The 19,310-nt window shown below is 40.6% G+C and overlaps 1 protein-coding gene across 2 annotated transcripts; it reads right to left on the reverse strand.

Annotated features, from left to right (window-relative positions):
- Nucleotides 1-853: 853 nt before the first annotated feature.
- Nucleotides 854-19,153, reverse strand: mia2 (MIA SH3 domain ER export factor 2). Of its 2 annotated transcripts, XM_089004125.1 has the most exons (25): nt 16,261-19,143; nt 15,935-16,144; nt 13,304-13,401; nt 11,027-11,155; nt 10,835-10,856; nt 10,625-10,713; nt 10,448-10,516; nt 9,974-10,084; nt 9,806-9,877; nt 9,346-9,450; nt 9,050-9,172; nt 8,798-8,968; nt 8,457-8,547; nt 8,073-8,140; nt 7,927-7,997; nt 7,761-7,862; nt 7,591-7,687; nt 7,396-7,463; nt 7,160-7,245; nt 5,028-5,141; nt 3,581-3,730; nt 2,568-2,726; nt 2,427-2,476; nt 2,165-2,336; nt 854-2,081 (listed from the first exon to the last, which is right to left on the reverse strand). In XM_089004125.1, the coding sequence occupies exons 1-25, from the start codon at nt 19,016-19,018 to the stop codon at nt 1,870-1,872; spliced, it is 5,397 nt and encodes a 1,798-aa protein (XP_088860251.1). In that variant the 5' UTR covers nt 19,019-19,143; the 3' UTR covers nt 854-1,869. The 2 variants fall into 2 exon arrangements, with proteins under 2 accessions (XP_088860251.1, XP_088860252.1); XM_089004126.1 differs by lacking the exon at nt 5,028-5,141 and having other exon boundaries at nt 16,261-19,153.
- Between the last annotated feature and the right edge of the window lie 157 nt (nt 19,154-19,310).

Raw genomic sequence — 19,310 nt, forward strand, 5'->3', positions numbered from 1 at the left:
CCGACACCTCCGGGCAAGTTGCGTCCATAATTTGTAAAATCACTTCAAATGACTTCTACTGGGCGCATTTTACAAAGATTCCACCGCATATAGCTATATTTTATGGTGTAAGACTCGCGCTGAATATTCAGGAAGTCTTGTTTTCGAGTTGATAACGATGCCCGAAGTGACGTCACGGAGGGAACGCCCGTGACTGAGAAAGCAACACACAATGCATTTTGGGTACTTTTTTTCATCTGAAAACACCGTGTTGATTGGAAGGAAAACTACCTAAATAATGCGATGGTGAATCGTTGTGTGTCGCAGCCAATTGCGGGAACACACATAAAGAAGGTGTAAGTTTACACAAATTCCCAGCGGACAAATCAGCCCATTTCCAACGGAGCTTGTGCGCCATCTTGTGCATTTTATGGGCGCTACATTGGAGTCCAGATGGCTCAAATTGATATGGAAGGACTTCTTTAGTCAATTGCAAACATTTATGCTTTCCTCTTCAGAACTATCTGAATCATATTCATAACTGGATGAGTAACAAGAAAGCATCTACTCCGAATCTGAACACTCTGAAGCCATTGTTTTGATTCTGGAGCAAGGCAGTGTGTGACCAATAGTGACGTCACGAACAAGGGAGCGGGACTTTCTGAATCTGCCCAGATCCGAGCTCATTTTGTGGCAGTTTTGAGACACTAAGTCATTTTTATTGGTGTTTTGCATTTGACTAAAATATCAGCCTGCATGTTATGGGTATTTTAGACGCTATAAAACTTTTTTCGGATGTCAGCTAGGAAACAAAAAAATGGTGTCGGTTGTCCTTTAAACCGTTGTGCAAAACAAAATGCCATTGTGACACCAATAACGTTTCAGAATGTATTTAATTGTTTAGCGCCTTCTTTTTTTTGGCAACCCTTTGTTTCTTTAGCCATATGCTCACATAAATTGTGATGTAATAAATATTCACAAAATAATTCAGGATCAATACAGACCGTAAAATGACAAGGCTGATTTTTTCTTGTTTCCAGGAATTTCATCACAGTCTACATCAAATCACTATGAAACATAAAAACAGGCCGAGTCAAGTATTTGTAGATTCTTATAGGCCTGAAGAATGGATTTCATAGACTAGAACTGGAAGAAATATTCAAGTACACACCCATTTACTACATTTTGCACTTCGTTTTATTTTTTGTTTTGCTATTATTATTTTTTAAACGACACTGGGTGGTTCATTTTCTGCCGATGATTGTGGAAGAGAGCAGTAGGGGGAGCATTTGTTGATTTGTCACAATCAAAGTTCTGGGCTTGAATTTCACCTCCTTTTGATGTGCCGTTTGCATGTGCTAGATGTGTATGCCTGGGTTTTCTACAACCCTCCCCGTCCCACCCCACCAGTCCCCCACTCTAAAAACAACTACATTAGGTACACGATTGAATCAATCAATGTGAATGTGACTGAAACTCATTTATTTTGTCTCTATGCCCCGTGATTGGCTTGGGCCAAGTTTGAGGTGTTACGAGCCTTTTGCCCAAAGTCAACTGGGTGAGGCAACAGCTCACTCAAGACCCCGATCAAGATCAATGGGGTTGACGGATGAAATGCAGCATTGATGAATGAGCAACACGAATCACAAGATTAATTACCGAAAGCATCTTGGATTGGCTATCATTCAGTCATGTCCCAAATGTCGAAGTACATGACAAAAACACATGCTGAAATATAGCTACCGTTATCAGAACCAGCTGCAATCTCAAGTACCGTCCATCCAAATGACATTCATGATTGACTATTTGGGTATTCTTCCAGGAATGATGCTTCCCCATTAGCAGCGTCTCTCTGAACAAGTGAAAATCAAATGTGGTGAGAATGGCACCTTAAGGAGCGGATGTTTGCTCATCTTGTGATTGGCTGCGTGGTATGTGTGGGAAGATCTCCTGGGTCACGGGAGGACCCACAGAGGGAGGCGGAAGGCCATCTGGTGGAGGAGGCCGCATTGGGGGACCATATGAAAGTGGGTGAGGAAGAGGCGGAGGGCCCCCTGGAGCAAAGCGAGGAGGGAACATCATCCCTGGCCGAGGAGCAAACACTAGAGTGGGAGGGTTGCAAGAGAGTAAGCCTAGCAAACTTGGTTCGCTATGATCATAGTCCAATCGGAACATGACTACTAACTTGGCATCATGGGAGGTCCTCCGGGCCCTCTGGGAGGAAAGAAATCAGGAGGTGTAAAGGGTGCTCTTCGAGGAAATGGGCCATCGATGGGGCCCATTGGCGGTCCAGAAGGTGGTGCCGTCCCCCTTCTTAAAGCCAGCTCAGGAGGAGTCCTTCGATCACTGGGAATAGGCTAATGAAAAATATCCAACATCACAAAAATTTGCAGAAATTAAATTTAGATTTAAAAAGTTTGCTCTCCAGCACAGACGTAAAAACAAACCACTCTATGATCATGCTCGTGTCCAAGGCTGTTTTCTCTGTTTGTATCATCTGGAATGACAAAGAAACACGTCCTAGCGCATAACATGAGTCCGCTGGGGAATATGTCTGCTTAGAGGAAAATGAAAGGAGGAGTGGTCACCTGTTGGGTCTGAGGAGTGAACGGGTCCCAGGGGCCCAGAATTAAGAAGACCTCTTGTATGGGAAAAAGGTGGACCTGGAGGTGGCAGAGGAGCCATCACTCCCGGGGGAGGAACAGGCCTCCTGTAAATTGGACCTCCGGGTTCAGGAAACATATAGCCTGAGCAAGAGAATGCGAAATGGAAGTGGACAGCGAGAAGAGATTTTAATCACGGAAGGTTTTGAAGTCAGTCATTTGGTCAGACCGTCAACAGGCTTTCGAGACTACAGTAAAGTCTCGTTATATCGGTTATATCGATAGTACTGCTTATTACGATACAATTTCTATGAACGCAAGGAGAAAATTTACATGCCGCAGGATCGGATATATCGATAGTCCGGTTATATCAATATTTTTTCCGACTCCCGAGAATATCGATATAACGAGACTTTACTGTATATACAATACAACACACATCATGGGACAAATTTGCTGTTCCATTAACCTGCCATGCATGTTTTTGTTTTTGGATTGTGGGAGGCCACCAAAGTACCCAGAGCAAACCCACAGGTACGGGGAGACCATGCAAACTCCATACAGGAAGGCCAGACACGGAATCAACCATGCACACCCCTGAACTGTGAGGTGGGACATGCTAGCTAGTCAATCACGGTGCTAGTGCCGCTAAATTGTCTGATGCAATGTTTCTATTTTTGATCAGGCAACTTCATATTGATATGAGTTAATATTGTGACATTTTATGCACAACTGTCCAATTTTATTCAGTCAGAAACAAGCTGTAAAATTTCACTCTCTGCACTTTATTTTAATTTGTTGACAAGAAACAAGTGTTGTAAATTGCATAACTGCAAGTTTTGCTAAATCCAACCTGATGGCCATGATTGTTTTTTTTTTTAAAGAACAAAAAACACAATAAAAATACATGCCCCCTTTAATGGAGGCTGAAGGAAATCCGAACTTATTGGAAGGATTACACGAAATTCCTAAATGTCCTGATCCTTTCTAAAACACACCTTGAGAGGGAAATGGACCGGGGGCTCCCATTGGGGGTCCCCTGCGATCTCTTTCCCACGACGGAGAGATGGAGCCGCTGTCTGAGTGCGCGCCACCACTCTGCTCTAGCTCCACGTGAGCACCGGGCGGCTCTACTGGACCACGAGTTCCTGCAGAAACAGCCATGGCGGGACATGGCACAAGGTTGGCGTGAAGACAGCGGACACAATTGCATGTGGAGTGGAAGGAAGGAGAATAAGATGGGAAAAATAATCCTTAAAACATAGTATGAGAAATTTCTCAATAAGGAATAAATAATTCCTTATTGTTCTTTTCCATGAAAAATCCATGCTTATTTTGTGCTTGCAGCTTCTGTGTCTGATGAAACTTGAAACATGCATGAAATAATTGAAAAGCATGCATTTGTTAAATTCTCAACAACTCCATGTCAAGATCCCTTCGTTTAACGTACAATGCGTGTCACAACAACCAATCACCTCTTTGCAGATAAATTCGTGGATTGCTCAATGTTTCTAATTTGTAAAAAAAAAAATGTGTCAGGAACATGACCAGTTATTGCCTACACGCACACACTTGTGTAATATCTACGCATGAAATTACTTGTAATTTTTTTTCACAACGCCCAATTAAACAACATAATAATCAAAACAAGTAATCTAGCATCAGAAACTGATTTCAAATTGGATGTTCATATCATGGATGATTCAATGTACGTTGAGGGGGTGGGTATGTATGCCTTGGGTCCTCAACTGGCTATGGTCCTGGACTGAGCCAGTGATGTCATCAGCAGCCTGACAGAGGAAATGTGATTGGCACCTCATGCATTGATGAAGAAGGCAGTTTGTTGCTATGAGAACTCATGTTAACTGCACGCAACATTGCGCAATGACTCTTCTCACATATATATTTTCCTGTTAAGGTGTTTTTTAACATGAAAATCTCAGACGAAGAGCCAGTTGTGAGTAGAGCTATCACTGAAGTCCATTTCCAGTTACCCAGTAACATAAAATCACAGTGGTTAAGTGAATGGCATTTGAAATATGATTTGTTAGGTTGTCGTTTGATTGACAGCGTCAATGAGGTTTTAATGGAACTGTTGATTATGTAAAAGGCTCATAACAGTCTGCAGTGGTGTACACCCATATTGCATCATGAAAGCTGTGTGGAGTCGAGGCATGAGTGAAAAAAGAACAACATTCATAGTCATAGCATTCAGCATCAAGCAGCTACTTCACACAATTGCAAAAATCAACCACAACAAATGTTGCGTTGAATGAATATCTGTCCGACTGTGTCGCTTAAAAGCAGAATACCTGCTACATCCCTTTATGTATGTGTTGATATATAAAGTGGCCATGGTTTTGTGTCTGTCTAGTGTATTTGGATTTGCCTTTATTTTAATTTTATTTATTATTATTATTAATTTATTTATTTGGGGAGACATACCTCGAGGGGACAGTCTGTTTAAAGGTCCTTCAAGAAATGTGGGAGATGAGAGTAAAGCTCGGTTTTCAGACGCAGGTCGACCCAGAGGAGAAGGACCAAAAGGCAATCTTTCAGCTGGAAGAGTAGAAGAGCTAAACTTGAATTCAACATCCAAGACATCTTTACAGAGGATTTACAGATGGACAATATTGTTGGTACCCCTCTTGCAATTGAATAGTCACACAATGGTCACAGAAATAAACATGGAAGTGACAAACATTTGTAAACACAAATTCACTTGTGAAAAGCAGATATTGCCTTTGAAATGTGGTTCAAATGGGCAGCATCTTCACAGCCCCGCTTTGTTTAGCGGAAAGGTCAGTGCTGTTGGACAGTCCGCGGCTGGATGGATGCATGGCTTGAGGAACCCGCGATAAGAAGAAAGGAGCATCAGCGCAGAGCGCCGAAGCGTATGTGGAACTGTTGCGGCTTGGAATTGAAGCAGATTTATGTGGAACAGGAGATGTGAGACAATCTCTTTTCGTCAATGGATGCTACAGCTGCGTGTTTGCTTTCAACATTTAGCTTGTAGTCGACGTGCACATTCCACCATGATGTCCCTGATCCACTGGTGGAGACACTTTGATCCTCTCCTCTTTCATCTAGAACTGCTTCATGTCATCACAAAGAGGGTACAGCAAGTCCTGAAGAATGAATGTCTCTCTGTGTCTTTGATTTGTCATATTGTCTCTATGCTGTCATATTATTTGTTATTTAGTTTGTTTTTTGTTCTTTTGACTTCAAGACGGCGCCGCGAGAGTGGCTGCCTTTCCAGAAGCTCATGTATTTTGTTTTTCTACTTTCACTCCTTTCATCACTTTGCTGCTGTGAAATGTAAATTTCTCCACTGTGAGACTAATAAAGGCAAATCCAATCCAATCCAAGAAAAGATGGGAAATAATTTTACGATGGGGACATGTTCAACCGAGATAGGTCCTCTTATTACTATGACTGGAGTCTTCAATCTTGTAATCAGTCAGTTGGCCAATTAGGGGATGACAAGTCATCTAAATTGGGACGAGCCAGGGATCGAAGAATGCAAAAGTGAAAATTATCTCAGGGGATCAGAAGCAAAATTAAAGAAATACAGTTGTGTTCAAGTTACTTTCCAGTTTATGTGTCACCGAAAAGATTTGACATGCATCAATTTGCCGGAAACTAAAATCAGTAAATTAAAGACTTATCATAATAATCATATTACTTTTCATTTATAAGCGCCTTTAAAATCTCTCAAGGACACATTACAGTCACAGGATATTTTTTCTGCGGGTGAGCAGCAGCAGCTACACACGCCAGCGTTCACACAACCCGGAAGTAACATAAAGACAATGAAATAAATAAACAAAAAAACACATAAATAAGCAAAGACATAAATAAACAGAAATAAAGACATAAGTAAATCCATTTCCTTATCCTCATAGGGGTTTGCAAGGGGTATGGAGCCTATCCCACTTGTCTTAGCGCAGCAGACAGAGGACACCCTTAACCGGTTGCCAGCTCAGAAGAACAAACACTTGCCATCCCACTCAACCCAAGGGACAATTTAGAGCACAGGTGTCAACGTCAAGGCCCACAGGCCAAATCTGGCTCGCCAGATCATTTTATTCGGCCCACAAACGCAAATCAAGCATGTCAAGAGCCATGATGCCTGCTAACGTCCAAAATTTAAAATTGTCGTATGTAAACCACAGTAACAGTCATTATTCTTGACTTCAGATTTGAAAACCAATTATTCATTTGTTGTGCCTTCAGTATGTAATGTGTGGGTGAGATGAAACATTCCAAAGGTTACTCCAAATTCATAACGGCCTTCGAGAGGAAACCGTAACTACAAAGTGGCCTGTAACAAACAATGAGTTTGACACCTCTGATGTAGACTGTTCCATCAACATGCCATATGTGTTGATGGAACACTCTAAATTGTCTCCCGCGACCCTTGGGACGATTAAGCGGATTGGAAAATTCATGAATGAAACCATTTCTGCGACATCTGATTTTCATGACATTTGTCTTTCATTTTCAAAAGGGCACCAACAATTTTGACAAAGTGTAGATAATACTTTGTTCTACTTTGTGTGGGTGTTTTCGCTGACCTCGGAAAGGTAAAGGCCTGGCCAGGCTTTCCATGGTAAATGGCTCTCTATCAAGGGCATCCAACTTAAACTGTGTGTCTGTAAGCCTATAAACATACACAACAATTCAAGTTCATTGGGAAAATTACCATCTGATACGTACATTACAAAAACTTGAAAACAAATAAAAAGAGGTGTAGTGTGTTGGAGCGGGTGATGGAGAAGGTGGCTTGCATGAATTCATTGGTGAGGCGTACTTTTGCCTGAGCAGGGCGTTTTCTCTCTTGATGTCTGATAGTTCTCTGTCTGCTGCCCGTGCTGCAAGCTGTACACAAACAAAATCAGACATTCCTCGTGTCAATGGGGATCAGTTACAGCCAAGGGGGAACCCACAATGAGGTGTATACACGAATATATTTGATTTAATCGCAACGAGATTCTGTAATACAAACCCAATTGTTGTGCGCCTTCTTCTCGTGGGCTGATATCTGCGTCTGATACGACTGCTTGGTTTTCTCCAGCTCATCCTCCATCTCCCCGGCCCTAAGCCTGAAGAGAGGCGGCCGTGTTGAATGTCCTCACTTTTGACAATGCTTCAAATATACTTTGCAGGACTACCTACTTGTAGTTGTTGAGTTCTTCCATTGCCAAAGCAATGTTTTTATCAGCTTTGTTCAATTTGTCTTCTTTCTGCAGACGTTCCTTTTCCTCCACTGTCAGCAATCTGCAACAAATAGAAAACTCAATGAAAACAACAATACTCCTCAATTAAACACAAGTGTCACTACCTGTGTAGTTTGAGCTCATTTTCTTGGTACATTTCAGTCATAATCTGAAGTTTCTGTTGTAGTCGCTGAACCTGAGCAGTATTAAAACAAGGCATATTAATATAGAATTTGACAATAGCAGACACATTTGGGTTGAGTTGAACTACCTGTTCGCTGTAGTGCTCAGTGTCGGCTTGCATAGATAATTGATCATTCTCCAACTCTTTAATGCTCACTACAAGAAAATGCACACGCGGTGGAGAATTTCGAGACTAAATAACAGATTGTATCATTGTCTCATCATGTTGTCATGTATCTGACTTTTCAGTCATCTGTCCTGCTGTGACGTAAAGCCCTAAATAAATTCAAAAATGCATGACACGACCCCTTGTCTCTTTCTGCAAAATACTTATAAATGAAATGTATCATTATTATTATTATTATTATTATTAATAAGTAGCCCTCAATTTCAAAAAATGTTGGTAAATGTTAGAATGCATAACTTGTCGGGTTAGTGGTGGGCACAATAAATCTTTGAGATGAGAACCGACCTTCTAGGTCCTGCTTGGCTTTGACTTCATCATTCAGTTTGGCAAACACTCTGTCCTTGTCTTCATCAACTGATTTGAGGTCTGCATTGAGCTACACAGACAAACAATGACACGTTAGGGTTATCCAGACTCACCCATTTTTAATGTTTATATCTATATATTTTTTATAATTTTGCCGCTCTAAATTACAATCCATTTGGACAAAAGAAGGTTTTTCTTACAGTACATTAAATATAAATGAAGCCAAGTACGGGTACATTAAAATTGTACTTCGTGAAGCATTTGTGTTCTGCAAAATTACAAAAATACTCAAATGTGCTTCAGTCAAGTCCATTACTTACTTTAGCAGCATAAATAAGCTTTTGGACTTTCTGGAGATGGATTTCGGAATTGTTTCTGTCATTTTTTCCATTTCTCTCTGCTCTTCCTGTGGCTCCCTTGGATTCATCACCTCCATCTTCTTCTAGATCAGCATCCCAAGCTTTCATCCCCAGCAGCCGATCAGTGAGGGACTGAAAGCAAAATGTGCTTGTTACAAAGACGTTAGCTGAAGCCAGTTATGTTAGTTATTGTTCATGTCCGAGCAGCCATACCATAATACGTTCATCCTTGTTGGCCACATCGTGTACCATTGCGCTGTGGGCCAATTCATACCTTCTCATCTCCTCCTCCAGCTCACTCACTCGCTCAGCCCATCCCTCAACCTGTTGGCTTAACTACACAAGAAAAAGAGGATAGGAAGACAATACCAGTACCGCCTGTAATTGAGATGGCAAGGTAAACACTGACATTACAGGAATGAGATGTCTGGAAACATCTTTCGCTACTTTATCTTATCAACCCCTTCATCATAGAACGAAGAGCTAAATCAGCACATATTTTGTCTCACCTGTGTGTTGCTCTCCTTGAGCAGGCGGTTTTCTTCTCCAGCTGTTTCTTGATTCCGCAGTAGTCTCTCACTGTTCATATTGTACACCTTAATTGTTGTTTGAGCCTTGGGAGGGGAAAGAGAAGGAGTGGCGATGGATGAAAAACAGGAAGAACATTAGTGGAGGCAGGGACCTGAAGCTAGAGGCAGGACTGAAGCAGAATACAGCATACTGCACACACATTGATTGCAGCTTCTTTCAACATTTCTTATTTGGGAAAAGTCTGTTTTAACAATTGAAGATCTATCACATAACTTTTTAGTGAAATGTGTAAACATCTCTGGTAAGCCTATTTCTTCTGGCAACCTTGAAAACAACTACCGGTACATTTTCAAGAAAACATTCATGCAGATACAGAGAGATCAGATGACAACTATACCAGCAAAGTGCTGACAATATTTAATGAGATGTAAAAATCACCTGTTGTTCTTGTGATTGGAGCTCCTTGGTTTCCTCCTGTGTTCTTTCCATGCTCTGCTCTAGGAGTGTGACCTTAAAGGAATATAAATACAATAGCATCACAAACAACATCACTTTCCTCCACCCTTGTTCCTCTTCAGCTGTTCTTACCACACTGTACTATCGTACCTTTTCTTCCTGTTCTTTTCGGTGGATTATCTGCTGATCCAATTGATCCTTTAGTTCTTGAAGATTTTCTTCTAGATGAGTTTTTGCGAGGTCTAACTGTTGGGCTCTGGCCTGGATGAGCCAGAAATCACAAACGAGATTTACCGAAGATTAAAAAGATCAACAGTTTTGTTTGATTGTACAGTAATAATAATATGGCAAATACTTAATGAGTAATGACTCATTTACAGCTCATATTTCAAATGAATGCTTGTAAATATAATCAAATTGGAAACAAATTTGTTTGGATTATAATATCCATAAACTATTTGCTGTACAAGCATACTGCATAAAACGTTTGCCGACAATAATACAATAGTTTTGCCAACCGCAAAACCGCCAAACAATGAATGCATTTCATGTTATTGATACCAAACTGCTTCAAAAACATGTACAGTCAATTGTCTTTTACTCATTTTATAAGCTCTGCCTTACCTCCAGATCGATTTCATGTGTTTGAGCTAAGGCGCCACTTTCACTTAGTGAGTACTCCAGCTCATCATGCTATAAATAAACATAAAAGACAAATGAAAGAACTGCTTTTGAAGAGTCAGATGAATACAAAAGTCAAGGATTACAAAAAAAGAATCAAATTGCAATGAGAGTGCGGACCTCTTGTTGACATTTACTGAGAGTTTCTAGGACTTCACACTTCTCTTCAAGTAGCAGTGCAACCTGCTCAGCCATCCACCATTCTTTACCTAGTAATGGTAAAATTGGGTATTTGCAGTACATTTGCAAGCAGTATTTTTATTATATGTTTCTGTCCATGAAATTAGAACACTAGTACTCACTAAACAATTCAAGGAAATGGAAACTTACGTAGATACAATCTGCTTTTGACCTGTGATAAAATGGGGAAAATCTTCATTGATAATCATTAAAAATATTGTTTTATAAGTAAAATACCCGACCAAATGTTGCATTTCAAAAAACCAAAATTATAATAAATAAAGCATTAAACGTAACAAAATAACCATCCATTATTTGTGTGTACATGTCCGGCATACTTACAGAGCTGTAGCATCTGCAACTGAACAATAACGTCGCCACCCCCACCAGACTGGAGATGATAATTAGTTCCCATGGGATTCCATAGAGATCAGGCCCAGGCCTCATGCCATCAGGCAGGGATGACACAACCTGGTGTGAGCATTAAAAAAAAGAAAAATAAAGTTATTAGCATAATTTTGCAGTGTTCATTCTAATCATCATGTCACCTCCTAATGTCAGCCTGAATAGATCCCTCTAATGCAAGTTCCAGCCGTCTCTTTGGAGCTGAGGTTTTTACTTACAAATTTGCTGAATATCCATACTTGGCATAGAGAGCACATTCACGAAGTAGGGATACTTTCGGCTGACATAACACAATGAACAGAACATGAATTTGAAATTTACAAAATAAATCATGTTGACCTTTTCTATGCCTTTGAATGCACCTGGCCAAGAGCTTCATTTTTCAGTCATTTACGGGCAACCCGCTGTTCTCCAACGATAAACCCTACAACTTAATTCACAAACAGGCGTTTGATCTATTAATCAATTAGTTTTCTGTTTCAAGTAAAAATGTTAGTTAAACACCCCTGACAGAATTAGACCAAAGCGGCAGTAAACAATTCACCAAACACCAACTTGCCAGTTGAGGCTTAAAGATGGATATTGTCAGATAAAAATTGCGACTGAGATTTTAGTCATGAGCATACTGGACGAGTCATTGAAAGGCATAATGCAGTAGTGGGTAAAAGGGGTACTAAAAATGAAAGAAAAGAAAACCGTGACGAACTTAACTATTCGACTTTTCTCCAGAGAACACACATTTGTGCATAAAGTAGTGAAACAATTCACATTTGGACATTGCATTCGACGCTTGTGGGAAGGTTACATTTGAAGTCAACCGGACACGTTTACATTGCATCTTGGGGTCACACTGCTCAAAAAACACTTAAATAATAAAGTGTTTCTTGCCCACACATGTGGTTGAGACGTTTACTAAACAGCAATAATATAACATTAAAGACCAATGTATTTTTAATGAATACAAAAACCAACCAAAAACAGTCGTCTATGTTTTTGTTTACACGAGATTAACTTGACCAAAAGGCTAACTATTAGCAGTCACGTCTTTTATTTTTTTAAATTCTACCAAAAAAAATGTAAAAAGGCAGGATTCAACCACACAATGTCCTGGGAAAATTGGACTGCAACAAGTCGTCGCGGTTGGAATATGCAACACTAAAATGCAATAAAACACCGTGCTCGGTGACAACACTTCGTCAGCTGTGCACCGCTAGCAGGAAATGCTAACGAACCCGGCCACAAAACGTACATCTTTGACTTTCTCTATCGCAACGCCGCAATAGGTCTCAACAGTCGACTGATGGTCCATCTCTCTGCTTACTAACCCGTCACTTGACAAGTGTACCGACATTCCCGATTTCGCTCATAATTTCGGGATACTCAACACAAAATAACTACAGTACGTATTACAATGAGCCGAGTATGCCGTAAAGCAACGTCCGATCCACTGCTCCGCACGACGGACGAAACCAACCTATCTTTTTACAAGGGTGAGAGGTTTATCCAAATGTGTTCACATTTTCCCATTTAGGACAGCTTCGTGATTACTTCACCCGCGAGTTAAAATATACAGTACATACAATATAACCATTACAACAACAGAATAAGCAATCATATCCAACTTTTACTCGCTTGTCAAGGCTCAACTAAATACATGCGTACTCTACCTTAACAAATGGCCGACCCGCAACGTCACCAATTGTAAAGTGCCACACTGGCAGACCGTAGCGCTTTCCAAATGACAGCAACAGAAACAGGTGTCAGCTCAAGAAGTGTGTGCCATATGCCGAGCGACAAATAGATCCGACGGAGTTACACAAAACCGCTAACTCAACCTGAAGTTCACTTCACTTCACACGCTCGACCGTAAAGTCCATTAGTGAAAAATAAAAACTTACCGAAACAGTTTTCCAGTCATCCATTTCAGAATATCGCCAATAAACATTTACGAGAGGAGACTTTACAGCAATGTTGCTTTGTGTTGACTTCAAGAGTGTCACTGTACCACAAGGTCAATAATGTTGACGGACACGAACGAAACAGAACTATTGTACATGAAACTGGGAGGGAGTGAAGAATCAAAAGATCAGTTTCTTAAAGAAGTACAGCCTATTGAGTTGATCAAGAAAATCGCAAGCTTATTTTGCAATACGTGCAGGAGAATGCTTCCCAGGGTACGGACCTGACTGAATCAATAAATACTGTAACTAGTACCTTCATTTTAATCCATTTGACGAAGTCCATTTCATCAGTCTGACGGGATGACTGCTTCCGAATTCGATGAATATTAACCTGATTCTTCACGGTTATACCTGGAAAAACATAAGCGAGAATCTTTTGTGGTCCCAGGAGCAATTGATACATTGAATGCATTTTATACAGAAAGAAGACTGGGTTATACTACTGTACTACAGTCAAGCTTCGGACAATGTTTACCACGTTGGGCAACCCCCCCCCCCCCCCCCCCCCCAAATATGAAAGCGTCTTTTAAATGTGATTTTTAAATGTTGCGTCCCGTCTTGATTCAATACGGGACGGGAGTTGTTCCGTAATTTGTGTCTGTCACACACAAAGACTAACCTCCCTGTATGACGTTTGCATGTTATCCCAAGGCATGAATGGGTTTTCTCCGGTTCCTCCAGTTTCCTCCCATATTCAAAAACATGCATGGCAGGCTGATTGAACACTCTCAGTCTAAATTGTTCCCTAGGTGTGAGTGTGAGGGCGGATGGTTGTTTGTCTCCGCGTCAAACACCGACTGCCCTAAAATGGCTGGGATAAGTTCCAGCATCCCTTGCGACCCTTGTAAGGATAAAGTGCTAGGGAAAATGAATCAGTTACGTGCAGTCAGGGGGTAAGGCTGTGCCTCACCTGTCATCATGGAAATATTAAATGACAAAAATAAATTAAACAGTTATATTTATTTCGTGATTTGTACTTTAACGTTATTTTCCATTTAACTTCACCATGTTTTGATTTTTTTTTCAAAATCGCTGAATTTTCACATTTCCCGTTCAAATACTAAGTGGAGACAAGCGGTGAGGCAGCAGCCGGCTGTGCCTCACCACGGATTGCACAATCATTATGCTAACTGTGCTGGCTTGCTCTGCAGTGAGACCGCATTGCTGACCCTCTGCATATCGCCATTAAATTGTTCAAAAGCTTTTAGTATATGAACTAAATTTCTACAGTTTAGCTCGTGTATACAATGTACAGTCACTGTACATTATAAACACTACTACAGTGTTTATTTTATTTTATTATTATCAAAACTGTGTGCATCGGTGAGGCACACAGTTCTCCTGCCTCATGACAGGGGGCGCTGGTGATTAGATTCTTCTTGCGACTCCTCGGCTGCAGAATAATAGAATTAGTGACAGCAAGCTATACAGTAAACAGTTAGCAAGTTAATTGCAACCATCCAGTCATGTTTTCGTGTTGCTTGGCCTTACTTTCAGAACGGTGAATTATATATCTAAATTGAAAGAATTTTCTAAACTGGACTTTCAATTGAAGCAGGAGATAATAATTAAAGGAAGACCAACACCGGACTGTATAGCTCACAAACGATGAGGGATGAATGTAAATCTCCTGGACAGCTTCTCAGCTTTTTGGCCAAGAAGGATCTCATTGAAACTATTCCTGAAGCGACAAAGTTGCTGCAGCTCGTGCTCACTATTCCAGCTACTACAACATCAGTGAAGCGGTCATTCTCAGCACAAAAGACTGAAAACATGTATACAGTCGGAACGGGACTGATCAAGGACGACTTTCTTCACTGGCATTGAGACAGAGACTTGGACTTCATTTATAAGTAAAGGTAACACGATAATAACTTTTTTTTATTCTTTTTTTTTCTATGCTACAGTTTGTAAACAGTATATAAAGAATACTGACATGACATTTTAAATAAAACACGTTAACTGTTGCCAATCAAATGGTGAATAAGCTACTCTGTGGAGTTCATATGTTTGTAAATCTGAATGTGATGACGTCAGTGCCTCACCAGCCATGAACCTCACCGCACGTCACTGAAATGAATTAATTGTTAAAAAAAGGTGGCATTCAATGCATTTCAAGGTTTTTGGGAGTCAAATTCTCAGATTTCTTTCCTCCGTGTGGTTTTGCCGCCAGGCTTTCAGAAGTGTCTCCTATTTACAGATAAGAAAGGTGGCAACTATAACCAGGTTCCCTCCAATGAACACATGAGTAGCTGTTCTAAAAATAGTCTACCACTGTCTTAGACATGTAAACCATTGACAGATATTTTGTTAAATAAAATGATGCATGCTGATTGTTTTTTTTTGTCTACCCTTATTAGAAAAGGAAATCATTAACATTGACCGTGTCTTCACAAAACTGATAATTCATGATTCTTAATCATAACGTGTCATAATAAAAGTGTTACTGAAGATAAAGGGGTACATTTGTTATTTTAGAAGTACAGTAAAGTCTCGTTATATCGATATTCTCGGGAGTTCTTTAAAATATGTACTAAAATGTCAAATCATAATAAAATAACATTGAGATGTTGCAACCATTTTGTTACCCTGTTTCACTCATTTGAGCAAACTATTATTATTGACTTGACTGATTTCAAAACTAGTCATCTATTAATTTATTGTGTACCAGTAATAATTTTGTAGTTTCACTGTCATAGCGGCTCTCCAAGGGAAGACGTAACTCCAAATTGCCCTGTGACTCAAATGAGTTTGACTTCCCTCAGTACCCAGGAAGCAGCTCTCTTTTTCAAAATGGTTGGTGATCTCGTATCTAGAAAATCCATTTAAATATTTACTGCTCACTAGTTTGTGTGTGACAGCCATGAGGGGGTTTAATTCATACCTTCCAATAACAGTGCTTGTACGGTGTGACTGTGAGACATCTTAACATTCTCCTCCAGAGACCTTTCTTTATTTCCTCTTTGATGATCATCTTTCAGATTTTTCTCCGGGCCTTCACCATTCTGTTCCTGCACCTTCAGCCCGACTATCTCCATAGTCTTTTTATCATTGCTGTTTGTCGAACAAGATGTACCAATGCAACTCGGCTGAGCTGTATTCAGGAAAACACGGGGGTTACAAGGCAAATTGAAAACAAACCAAATTACGGAACTGAATGGGATCCAAGTGGCAGTTTTAACAGTCGAGATGGTCTCTGGGGCAATGTACCTTGAGTGTATGCTCGATTGATGTCTGCAGTTTTCAGCAGTATTTCTAGTTTCTGAATTGCAATTCTGGTTCCAGTCTTTTCTTTAGCTTCTTCTGGTGCATCCAACAGGCTCGTGCTTGGAGGCAACAGTATTTCCCTGTGGTAGTGCAGAATTGCTTTGATATCCATCAATACTGATTCATCACGATCAACATCTTCCGTGAAAACGTCCCCACGGCCAAGAATGTCCTCCAAAATTTCTAAGTTCTTCTTTCCAAATAGATCGGTCAAAATACTTGACTCTTCTGCGCTCATGTGATTTTGGAGAGTCGTGTAGGTTTTGGACATGGGGTTCGGTTTCTGGGGCTTTGCTGCGTTTGGAAGCAGATAAGTGGAATGAGAAATCGATGTCAGGGATGGAGATGGCGGCTGGAAGTTTATTTGCAAGTCTTTATCAATATTTTTTGTGGAACCCAGCACATATTTAGGACTTGGAATGGGTTGTGGGACTGACATCCTATTTGTTTTTCCATCTAACCCTGAGGGAGATTCTCTCGACTCTTTGAGTCTCATAACAAGCCTTTGGCCTGATGGAACAATGGCATTTTTTAGAAGGTCAAATTGTCCTCCACTATCCATTGCATTGTCAATTTTTTCACCAGACAGATCTGTCTGATGTAAAGATGGACTAATTAGATCATGCTCAACGCCCACTAGAGTGACCTTGGCATCCTCTCGTGTTCTATTTGCTAAGAGAACATCTGTTAGTGTTGATGCATGATACAGATGACTTGATCCATGGTCAAAACTGTGTTTTTCTCTCACTCTTATGATTTCATCTTGTTCTAATTGAGCACACACCTCATCCATACAGTCGAGACTCTCCGTTTCCTCCTTAACATTCTTGGTATCCACAAAGTCACCGGCATTCTGCATGTCTTCACTTACCTTAAGCTCCCGATTAAACTCTTGCTTTTCCTCTTCTTCGACTTGCGTTAACTTCTCTCGGGTCACCTCTCCTGAGTCCTCCACACAGTTCCCCTTTATTACTCCTTCTGTCCTCTTCTCTTCAATTTCTTCCTGCTCAAGTATTCCATTTGAATAACCTTGGCGATAGTTATTCAACTCCTGTAACTCACCTGCATCTTCATGCTCCCTAACTTTTTCCATCTTCATATTCTCTTCTAACTCTTCTACTGACTCACCATCATCTTCATATGTCACTAACTTCCCCACCTCTTCCAGCTCCTCATCAAAAATGATCCCCACCTGTTCATATTTAAAATCTTTATGCATCTTGTCTTCTACTCCTTCTACTGACCCGCGATCCACTTCTTCAAACTGTTTCATCCCCTCTTGCTTCTTGTCTTCAAACTCTTCTTGCTTGTCTTCAAATTCTTCTGCTGAATCCCCACTCACGTCATAGATAGATTCTTCTAACGTTTCCCCCTCGTGCTGCTTTTTGACTTTAAACTCTTCTCCGTTCTCCACATTTAACTCAGCCACTTTTTGCATCTTCTCCTCGAATGCCTCAACCATCTCCCCTTTCTGCGACCTTTCCAACCCCTCCTGCTTTTCATCTCCAAACGCCCCTACTTCTTTCTTTCGCATACAATTCCTTAGTGTTCCATGCTTCTTGTCATCAAGGTCCTCTATAGTCATCGGATTGTCCTGCTCTTCGAACATGCCCCACACAAGATTGTCTAATTCCTTCTTAAATAGCTGTTTATAGTTGTTCTTTTCTATTTTGTCTTGTGATTTATCAACCACTTCATGGTTCTTCTCCACCAACATTTTCATCTCCTCTTGCTTCTCCCATTGTTCAAACCCATCCTGCTTCTCATCTTCAAAGTCGTCGACTTTCTCCTTCTGGATTGACTTATGAGCTCCTTGCTTCTTTGCATCTTTTAATTGCTTCGCACCGTCCTGCTCCACTTTCTTCATCAATTCCCCCATCGTCTTGTGATATAACTGCTCCATCTGTGTTAACAATTCCGGCGCCTTAACTTGGAATAGTTCAAAGATTTTAGGCTTCTCCCTGGATGGAAACTTCTCTTGATGTTTTTCTTGTCTCTGCACGGTTTCTTTGTGCTTCGCTGTCATCGGAGAGTCTTCCTGTTCTGTCTTTATATCGTCCTGTTTTTCTTCCTCATCCAATTTTTCATGTCTATCATTTTTCGATTCTTTCTCTTCTTTTGGGGGTCTAAGAGAAGATACAAAGCTATGTTCTTTTAAAAAGGTTATCACAGGTACAAATCTCCCTTGGAGGAAAGGGGGGTCCATATCTTTGACATTTTGACTGGGTGTGTTCCCGTGAATGGAACATTTTTGTGCATCCTCTTCAGAGACCTTTTCGTGTCTCATTTCAGCATCTCTTTTTTTCAAGTGATCTGAACTAAATTCAGGAGGTTTTTCTTCTTGTGTGTTGTCGTCTGTAACTTTCCCGTGCTCTTGTGTCGCCATGGTTTTAAACTCATCCTGACTCTCCTCTTGAAATTGCTCCTTTTTGACTACCTCCTCCATATCCTCTCGTTTATCTTCTACGTGCTTCTGCTCGACTACATCATCACTTTTCTTTTTGTTGTGGACTTCCTCCTTTGTGTCATCTTCCTTCAATTCTTTTATTTCAGTTTCAGAAGCTAGTGAAAAGCCATGCTCTTGCCCTTGACTTCGCTCGACAGACTCATCAGGCGTAATAATGCCTTTATCTCTCCTGTCACATTTAAATTCCTCATTGTTGACATCATCTAAACATGACATGTTAAATTTGTCTACCATTTGTTCAACCTGATTTCTCACCTCCTCACCACTATCTTTTGCTGAATCAATCTCACTCACCGAGTGCTCCGGTGATCTCGACTCCGTATAAGTGAGCACAGGCAATGAGATGACATCATGATTATGTACCGAAATGTCAAATGCGTTCTTTCCTTCCTTACCATTTGGAACAAGATTGATGTCCGTTCTCTGGTTTTGAGGAGGGCTGGCATTTTGATCAACCTGAGATGTGTTGTCTACCTCGCTATCCTTTTTGTTAGCAGGTGTATCTTCAATATTAGAATCAACATGT

This window comes from Hippocampus bargibanti, linkage group LG09 (assembly GCF_051943395.1).
Source record: "Hippocampus bargibanti isolate YZ-2025 linkage group LG09, ASM5194339v1, whole genome shotgun sequence".
Lineage (NCBI taxonomy): Eukaryota > Metazoa > Chordata > Actinopteri > Syngnathiformes > Syngnathidae > Hippocampus > Hippocampus bargibanti.

Excerpts from the sequence above, each read along its gene's own strand:
- mia2 (XM_089004125.1), bottom strand. The coding sequence starts at position 19,018 with ATGGTAGACAAATTTAACATGTCATGTTTAGATGATGTCAACAATGAG. Across the intron at positions 13,402-15,934 it reads ACAAGCACTGTTATTGGAAG|GTATAACCGTGAAGAATCAG; the intron begins GTATGAATTAAA and ends ATGTTTTTCCAG. Across the intron at positions 7,246-7,395 it reads AACGCCCTGCTCAGGCAAAA|GCTTACAGACACACAGTTTA; the intron begins GTACGCCTCACC and ends GTATGTTTATAG.